The 9,147-nt window shown below is 32.9% G+C and overlaps 1 protein-coding gene across 3 annotated transcripts; it reads left to right on the plus strand.

The window, feature by feature from the left end:
- The first annotated feature begins 980 nt into the window (after nucleotides 1-980).
- LOC105774524 (probable ribose-5-phosphate isomerase 4, chloroplastic) lies at nucleotides 981-6,937 on the plus strand. 3 transcript variants are annotated; one of them, XM_052631948.1, is made up of 9 exons: nucleotides 982-1,258; nucleotides 1,364-1,491; nucleotides 2,013-2,082; nucleotides 2,445-2,564; nucleotides 2,762-2,857; nucleotides 2,969-3,025; nucleotides 6,194-6,311; nucleotides 6,385-6,451; nucleotides 6,612-6,937. In XM_052631948.1, the coding sequence occupies exons 1-9, from the start codon at nucleotides 1,076-1,078 to the stop codon at nucleotides 6,688-6,690; spliced, it is 918 nt and encodes a 305-aa protein (XP_052487908.1). In that variant the 5' UTR covers nucleotides 982-1,075; the 3' UTR covers nucleotides 6,691-6,937. The 3 variants fall into 3 exon arrangements, with proteins under 3 accessions (XP_052487909.1, XP_052487908.1, XP_012452491.1); XM_012597037.2 differs by having other exon boundaries at nucleotides 983-1,258; nucleotides 2,460-2,564; XM_052631949.1 differs by lacking the exons at nucleotides 6,194-6,311; nucleotides 6,385-6,451; nucleotides 6,612-6,937 and adding an exon at nucleotides 4,237-4,991 and having other exon boundaries at nucleotides 981-1,258.
- The last annotated feature ends 2,210 nt before the right edge of the window (nucleotides 6,938-9,147 follow it).

Consider the following 9,147-nt stretch of genomic DNA (forward strand, 5'->3'; position numbering starts at 1 on the left):
GATAAAAGTTTATTGGTATACTGGCTCCAAAAGTCATTAAATTTTGCATTAAATACTAAAAATATCGATATTTTGTTAGCAAGTATTGATACTTGTGGTTGCAGATAAATTAAATACACTGATTATTTCATCTCTAACGGCTCTATTCATTTATCCAACACTTTGACCTTTTGAGGATTTATTTTTAGTTTGCTATTTGTATTCACTCTTTGAGAGAGTTGTGTCTTTAAGGTTTGGGTAGAAACCTTAAAAGGAGTTTGTAAAGTTAAACATTATCCTCAAAGGCTCTCAAATTAGTGAATTTGGGAAAATCATTAGTTGTGGAAAGCTAAGGTAGTAAAATAGGCAATTAGGGCCAAACCACAAATTTTTAAAAGGTTAATTCACCCCCTCTTAACAATTTCAAATTGATTAATCGAGCTAACAATTTTGAATTTTTATGAATTTTTATAAATTTTATAAATACTGATAAATATTATAAATTATTATAATTTTTATAGGTTTTAGTAATTTGTTTATAATTTGTATAAGTTAAAAAGTTTGAAATAATTTTAATATATCTTATTTTATTGTTTCTATAAATATTGAAAATATTTGGTACATTATGAGTAGAGTTTTTAGACTCCATAAGTAAACTTAAGAGGTTGACAAATTATCCACGAGTATAGTAAAATATTAAAAGATATATATTTACAAAAGAGACATATGTCAAATTTTTAAGGTTATTTGTGGAATAAAAAATATATTGTCAATGTACACATTTTAATATAATATAATATTTTATATTTTAAGAGAAAATAAAAGATTAAATCAAAAGTTATCAGTTAATTAATTTTAACGATAAAAATGGTTAAATACAGAAAAGGCTAAATGATAAGTTTAAATGATTCTTTTTCCTAACAGCGAAGTCAATTGGTTGCAAATTAAGGCGCGGTATTTTCTTAGTAAGCTTATAAATATTAAATGAATGGAAAGTGAAACCAGTTATATAGGTTTAGTGAGAGTTTATAACGAAAAAAAGTACTGGTATCCAATTGAGACCAGAAGCATTGAGATAAAGAAAGAAAGAAGAAAAATGATGGCAACAGCAGCAGCGGCAGCAAATCTTCCTTGTTTACCTCAAACTTGGAAGGCCAATAATCCCAAAGGCCGTCACAAAGTAATTACATGGGAAAGGAAAACCAAATCTCCATCACTTACTGCATGCTATTGCTCTCTTTCTGAGACTTCCCCTCTTTTCCGAGCAGCCAAGCACACTGTAGGCTTTTCTGTCCACATTACTTTATATCATCACTTATTAGTCCCAAAGTTTGTGTATTTTCTTCTTTTGTTTACTGCTAATTTTAATGCTATCGGTAGCTAGATTGATACATATATCAAAAGTGGCATGGTTATTGGACTCGGGTCTGGTCAAGCTTCAGCCATGGCCATTAAGTATTTGGGTCACCAAATTCGTGCAGGTGCTTTCAAACACATACTGGGTATACCTACGTGAGTTTTCCTTTTCTCTCTTTCATTTTATTTTTCTCAAATTTTTCTTTCTTGTTTCTCATATGAATTCTCTCACCTTTCATTTAACCAAACACATACTTGGAATGACTATATATATATAATGTATTTAGGAATTCAATTCTTTTTGTTGATTTATTCTTTTTTAGATGACCTTTGAGTAAAATGTTCATGACTGCATTTGCAAGTTCTAGCTGGAGAAATCAATATTGGCCAACTTTTTTTCCCTTTTGACTTCTCCACAAATAGTCCATCCTTTGATTTTTACTATTACTTAGGAGGCAGTAATTAATTTACGTTCTAAAAAGGCTATTCTTTTCTGTTTTTTTTTTGTTTTTTTTTTCATTTGGTGATTCTCTATGTTTATGTTGCACATGGCCTGGACAAGTAATGTCGTCTCATTGTCAATTAATTTAATTCCTTTTTTTGCTAGCTTGCTTCTCTATTTTTGCCGTCTTCTTTGTTATTTTATAATCTCTGTAAGTTGATCTGGATTTTTGCAGGTCTGTAGTAAGTGCAAGTGAAGCAGCAAAGGCTGGAATTCCATTAGGAGAGCTTGGAAACAGTTCTCAAGTTGGTCCTAACTCTACTCCACCCTTAAATTTCCCTTAATTAAGTTTTGACTGCTGCATTTTTAGTTCTAGGAGAATGTTTTAATTTGTTGAACCATCAAATATCCTTGCTCTAAAATTTTGTTGTGAACTTATTAAGTAAAATCAGCACTAGTCTGCAAACCTTGTTCTTTGTTGTTGGGTCACTAGGCATTTACAAGTTCCAACACACCAACAAATTTCCATAACTTTTTTCCATAACTTTTATAATTTTTTCCATAACTTTTATAATTTTGTCTCTTTGTCTTCCGACTTTCATGGGTCTGAATTCAAAATTAGCAAGATATGCTTCAAGATTCAAACTTTTTTTATGGTAAGATGTAGGATCGCTTTTTGCAGATTGATTTTGCATTTGATGATGTTGACATAATAGAGGAAAGGACATTAATTTCTGTCATCGGATGCCAGAGACTGCAAGGTGAGGAGTCCATAATCCAAGAGAAGGTGAGTTAGTTTTGTTATCTGTCCTATTTCAATGGCTCTCTAGGCGGAGCCCCAGCTTGGAAACTTACCAGAAGACATACAAGTTATTCATGGTATTTCATAACATTATTGTTCTGACTTTATACAATCTAAAATTAGTTCAAACTCTGGTTTAGTTACTTTATTGTGAAGCTCTTACTGCTAACTTTCACTTGCAGCTGGTGCTAAGCATGGCTGATCAACTTGTATTCATGGTTACAAAAAATCAGTATAAACGTGGTCTAGAGGGTTCTGTTCCAGTTGTAATTGAATCAGTAAGAAGCTAAATCAACCTGCTCACTACTGTAGTAAATATATGAAACAACTGTAATGAACAAAAGAATAAAATAAATAGATGAACTAATTAATCTTTGTATATTTTTTAGCTCAATTGGCTGGAAACTGCTGAAGAGATTGATGACCTATTTTTAGGTGATGCAGAGGTATGATATGTATTTGTATGCATGCCTGTGTGTGTGTGTATGTATGTAATATCATTTTGAAAATATTTTAGAGAAGTTTTAAGACTTTTTGACTTTTATGAGCCAAACCTATGTTAGGAAAGGCCATTAATGATGTGGTTTAGGAGAAAATAGCAATAAATCAATAGAATTAGGGCTATAAAATGAGGTAGAAACAAGTTGGAACTCTAGAAAGTTATAAAGAATCTCCGGTCTTTCTTTATTAATTCAAAGATGATAAGAAGAATAATAATGACTATGAAGCCTACTACTTATTTATATAGGTTTTCTCTCTTACAAGTAAAGTTATTAATTGCAAATAAAGTTTCATTCCTAGTCTTGGTTTAAACCCTAAAGATAACTAATAGCCCTAGTCATCTATAAAATATCTAATACTTCACTGAATAAATTTGAAATAATAAAAAAATATATTATAATATATCTAAAAGCTCTTGCTTCATTCTCTCTGACTTGGATTCTTATTTGTTATTCTTGTCTTTTTCTCATCCATATGCAGCTCCGCATTACAAAATTTTAGTTCATTTCGGTCCTTATGCAATGGCTTATTAACTGTTACAACCTTGTTCCCTTTTGCATTGTCCTCTAACCTAGCCTAAAGAGCAGTGTCCTTTCCTTGTCATCATGAACTAATTCCATCAAGGTCGAACATATTTTCCATTAATTCTTCTGTTTCCTCAAGGCACTTTTAAGACACTCCAATTCTTGTATTTTTAACCCTTGCTATTGGTTCTCCTGCAGTTCTCCCAACAATTGATTAGTAAATCTTTTGAGATTCTTCAACAGCCTTTGAATAATCCTGCATATGTTTCTCATACATTTCTAGACTAGGGGGGCTTAAAATTGTTAGAAACATGTCCATTTACAGAGCCATTAGCAACAGACTGAGATTTCGATTCACGATGTAACATGAAATCATTATATCCGTTTGAAGAGCAATACAAATTTCTTCCCTTTTTTTGTTTCAAATTGGAATAGGTGAAGAACGCCAGCAACTCTCATCTTTAAAAATACAGTAGTGTTGTTGTGTTATGACCATGAGTATGAGATCGAGTTACTGGGTGATTAATTGGAAAATCAAATTCAACAGAAGGGTCTTTGCCCTTGTTTCAATTTTGAGTTTTGCCTATGGTGAAGGAACTCTAAGGGAGTTTCCTACCTTATCTTACATGCAGACTGTTTTCCGCATTCTGTGCTATCTAAAGTTTGCACCAGGAAAAGCTGTCCTTTTCTCTAAACATGGTCATCTTCAGATAGAAGCCTTTACAGATGCAGATTGGGCAAGTTCTCTGGATGATAGGAGGTCTACATCTAGGTATTGCACTCTTGTGGGAGGAAACCTGTTCACTTGGAGGAGAAAGAAATAAGTGTGGTTGCTAGATTAAATGCAGAGGCAGAATATAAAGCCATGGCTTAGGGAGTTTGTGAGCTTTTATGGTTACAGAAATTACTGGAGGAACTAAAATTATCAGAAGAAAGCAAATTATCTTTGTATTGTGATAATAAAGCTTCCATTAGTATTGCTCAGACTCTGGTTCAACATGATTGAACTAAACACATCGAAATCAATCGATACATTATCAAAGAAAAGTTGATTATTGGAGCTCTAAAACTAATCCATGTGACATCGAACAGTCAATTAGCTAACATCTTCACTATAGAACTAAACGACAGAATTTATCATAATTTGGTTTGCAAGTTGGGCATATGTAATATCTATGCACCAACTTGAGGGGGAGTGTTAACTGTTGACTAATTGTATAGCTGTTAACCAATTGTAAAGCAGTTTTTAGAGATTATTATTTGATAGCTGATAGTTGGGGATTGTAGAATTATTTAGTTGCTTTTTCCTTTTTTCTTGTATGTGTATAAAAAGATTGTAATTCTCCACATTGTTGGATATCAGAAAATTAAAAATTTCTTCGCCAAACCTCCTTTTTCGCTTCTTATTCCGTTTTTAACAATTTCAATTCTTTAATAAGTTTAGATGGTGATTTTATTTCTTTCCGTAGTTTTCTTGATTGTGCTTTTATTTCAGTTAACTTATTTCCTTTCTATGACAGGTTTAATAAGACTGATCCTTATTTAAAGGAACCTTAAGCAAAATTTCTAAAAAAAAACCCCTAAAGAGATCTAGGTTTCTCTCTAATGGGTTCTAAGATTTTAGTCTCCTTTTGATGAGTTGAATTAAATATTCATATAGGTTAGCTCTTTGCAAGTATGAACTACTGAGTTATACATGAAGTTTATGCAACTCAGCTCCTTCCATGCTTTGCTTTGTACTTGATGCAATTTAGTTATTTATTTTCTTTTTCCAAAAAGAATTTTTAGGTTATTCAGACGTAACCTCTCTATAGGCGCACACAAAGACAAACATATACTGATAGATATATATTTTTTGTTGACGGCATTCCGGGGAAGTGTTATTCTTTTTTACCATCATGCGGCTTAGGCCTTTATAAGTACAAACTACCCGATTTTTCTTCGTTTGGGTAGTTTATACAACTCATCCCCTACCATGTCTTGCTTTGTACTTAATTCGGTTGCCTAATTTTCTTTGGCTAGAAGAAGAATAATTATAAGAATAGTTGCAACTGTTGCGAAGGATGTGGAAGCATGTCCAATAAATTTAAATATTCTTGGAACCTTTTTATATTGCTCAATATTTTTCTCTTTTGTGTCAAAAAGAGTGGGAAGAAAGAACAATTTACTTGCTTGTCAAGCTAGTGCAGATCATTAAAGGATTATCTGATACATTTATGGAATACATTTTGATGGATGGGCTATAGCATAAGCATAAGCATTGGCTCCCAAGTCTTTCATATTTTCCGTTGCTTGTAATAGAAGTTTTTCTCTCATTAGAATGTCAAAACTTTGAGAGAACAGTTGCAATACAAGAATAGGTATACAATAAAGATGTTTCATCAGCAGAGCATTCTAGATTCTAAATCACAAGCCAATTAACTTTCTTATTTCCTTTCCCCAGTGGACCATTAGAAGCTAGCTTAGCGTTTTTGGTTTTGTAGTTATAGTTGTAATTCAAATGCAGAATGTGCATACAGAGATATTCTTTTGGGAAATTTGTATTAGAGTGAGTTTAAAGTCATTTTCCTACTTTAATGATTTGTGAAGGTATGGAGGAGACCATCTATAGGTCATGCAGATCCACTTGGGGGTGACTTTCCATTAGTCACTAGCGAAGGTCATAATATTCTGGATGTCATCTTTACATCTCCAATAGCCAGTCTTGGTAAGTAGAGAAATGAGTAGTGTTTTTTATTTTGCAAGCTATATTTGGTTTTAATTTCTGTTGCAACCTACAGCTGAAGTTGCTGAAAGCCTTGAAAAAGTTGATGGTGTTGTAGAACATGGAGTCGTCTCCAAATTCCCGTGAGTTCCATGTTTCCCTTTTGAACTTTTTGGTTATATCGCATGCATAAGAAAGTCAATTTTGATTGACAAAACAACATATTTAATCCAAATGCAAATAGATATTTGACAGATTAGCCTTTCATATGTTTAATCTCTTCCAACTGATATGATGTTACAGATGCAAAGCAATTGTTGCTTCTGAAAGTGGATTGTCAATTGTTGACAATATTCCAACAAATGCAGTTGGGGGAGTTTAATCAAAACCAATTCAATTGTTTGCTTGCTGCTTAAGAATATAAACTAGCTCTTCTTTGGAGTAACTCTTTCTTACATGTTGGCTGGCTTCTGTTTGATTGTATTAATTATTTTGTTTTTTTGAAAGTGATAGTATTAATTATTTAATAATATAAAAGTAGGGACATTTCTTAAGATACTGAATATTGGATATGGTATAAAGGTGTTCTTTTTTAATGAGAGAATCAATATCTCTAGCTGTTGATGAAATATTAATATTGTTATGATACTCACTATTATCGACCCATAATCTAATTGGGCTTGGGTCGGGTTCTACACAGTTCACACTTCAAGCTCACGTGACACTATAAGTTCGCACATGGGACTGCACGATGTGGGTTCGCATGTCGTCACACAAGCGAACCCCCATTATATAAGTACGTGTTAGACCTAGAGTAGGGTACGTGTCGACATGTATGGAACCTACCTATGACATCACATCTATGAACAGTAACTATGTCATATAAATATATAGCTTCACCATTTAAAGGACACACTGGAACACTCAATTTGTAAAGTTAAAAGTCTAGGAACTTGCCATGAATGAGTTTGAAGTGTTTTTTATTTTAATTGATATATTATTAAAGTTGGTACCTAAATATAAGTATTTTGTTAAGTGATTTTTAGTGATTTTAAAGTTTAGGGATTAATTTGTTGAAATGGTAAAATTCAATGTAAATTGTGTGAAATGAGGAAAAATACGGGCTGTTTATGAACTTATTAAGAATCGGTTAGCATTGTATTTAGTTAAAAATGGTGAATTTGCAAGTTTCGAATTTAGGGACTAAATTGCATAAAAGGTAAAACATTGGGGGTAATTTTATAAATTTCTCATTAATAAGGGATATAAGTTGTATTAATTATATTAAGTTATTTGAATGGTTTAATTGAATGAAATTATTATTTATATCAAGAAATGAATCAAACGGATCTAAACCGAGGAAAAGCTAATGTGTCGAATTCGTCATCGGCTTTGTTTTTACAACTGTATTTGTCGATGTAAGTTCGTATTTCATTTTAAAATATTACATTTGAATTTATAAAATTTATTGATATATTTACATATGTACCAATGAATTGGTGTTTGGAATTGTCTTAATTAAGAAAGGAAAAGTTCGTGATTGAAATACATCATCGTATTATACTAACAAAGGAAAAAGACCATGGTTGAAAGATACCTGGACATTATATTCGGTATTTTCAAATCAATGAATAGGTTGAAAAGGATGTCTCCTGAAAAGGATATCAAATGAAAAGGTTGAAAAGGGTATTATCCAAAAAGGATATAAAAGAAAAGGTCGAAAAGGATATCAATGAAAATGTCAAAAATGTAACACCCCTAACCCGTATTCGTCACCGGAATAGGGTTACGGAGTATTACTATACAATTTGAACATTAAATCATACAATTCATATTACTATAGAATTTGAACATTAAATCATACAATTCATACATTGACATAACATGATATAAAACATTCATTCATGTACATATCGCCCCTAAATCGATCCCTCGAGGCCCTAAACGTACTTGTAAAACAATTTGGGACTAAATTGGAAACATTTGGAAAGTTTAAGAAAAAGTTAGAAAATTTGGACTGCAGGATTCACACGCCTATGTCTCAGGTCATGTAACTTTCGAAATAGGGACACACGGTCGTGTCCCAACCCATGTCATCACCCGTGTAACTTTCTAACTTAGGTCACACGGCCAAGCCATACGCCCGTGTGCCAGGCCGTGTAACTCTCGAAATGGCTCCACACACCCGTGTCCCAAGACGTATGCTAGGCCATGTAACAGCCTGACTTGCATGCATTAAAACCTACAGAGGATACATGGTCGTGTCGCCTGGCCGTGTGTCACACACGGCTAAGTCACACGCCCGTGTCTCAGGCCGCGTGGGCATGAAATTGGCCAAAATCAAGCTATTTCCATCACCGAATCAAGTAGGTACCTAAAAGCATTTTTGTGCACATGACCAAAGCATCAAAACCTTACCAAAACATGCATGAAATGACCAATTCAAAAAACCAATCCATTCAACCAATATTTCATACAAGGCACCTCACATGCAAACATACAAATTTACCTAAACATATACATATACTTGACCACATTTCATTCATAATCATCTAGTTCATTTCCATCTCAAAACATATCATAACTTGACCTATATCACTTCAACATAAATTTACCATTTCAGCCATACCATTCATGCATCATATGTACCAAATTAACACAATTCAACCATCATCAAAATGGTACCAAAACAACCAACTCATATATACCAAAATCAACATCTAAGCATTCAACTAAACATCAAACACAAGTCCACCTATACATGCCATTATAACCTATGCCAAAACATCAAAATCTACCGATATAATCACTAGATAGTGTGATAGATCTCCGACGACCT

This window comes from Gossypium raimondii, chromosome 6 (assembly GCF_025698545.1).
Source record: "Gossypium raimondii isolate GPD5lz chromosome 6, ASM2569854v1, whole genome shotgun sequence".
NCBI classification, from domain to species: domain Eukaryota; kingdom Viridiplantae; phylum Streptophyta; class Magnoliopsida; order Malvales; family Malvaceae; genus Gossypium; species Gossypium raimondii.

Coding starts and splice junctions, on each gene's coding strand:
- LOC105774524 (XM_052631948.1), top strand. CDS start 1,076: ATGATGGCAACAGCAGCAGCGGCAGCAAATCTTCCTTGTTTACCTCAA. Junction 1,259..1,363: donor TCCGAGCAGCCAAGCACACT/GTAGGCTTTTCT, acceptor ATCGGTAGCTAG/ATTGATACATATATCAAAAG. Junction 2,565..2,761: donor AGTCCATAATCCAAGAGAAG/GTGAGTTAGTTT, acceptor TTTCACTTGCAG/CTGGTGCTAAGCATGGCTGA.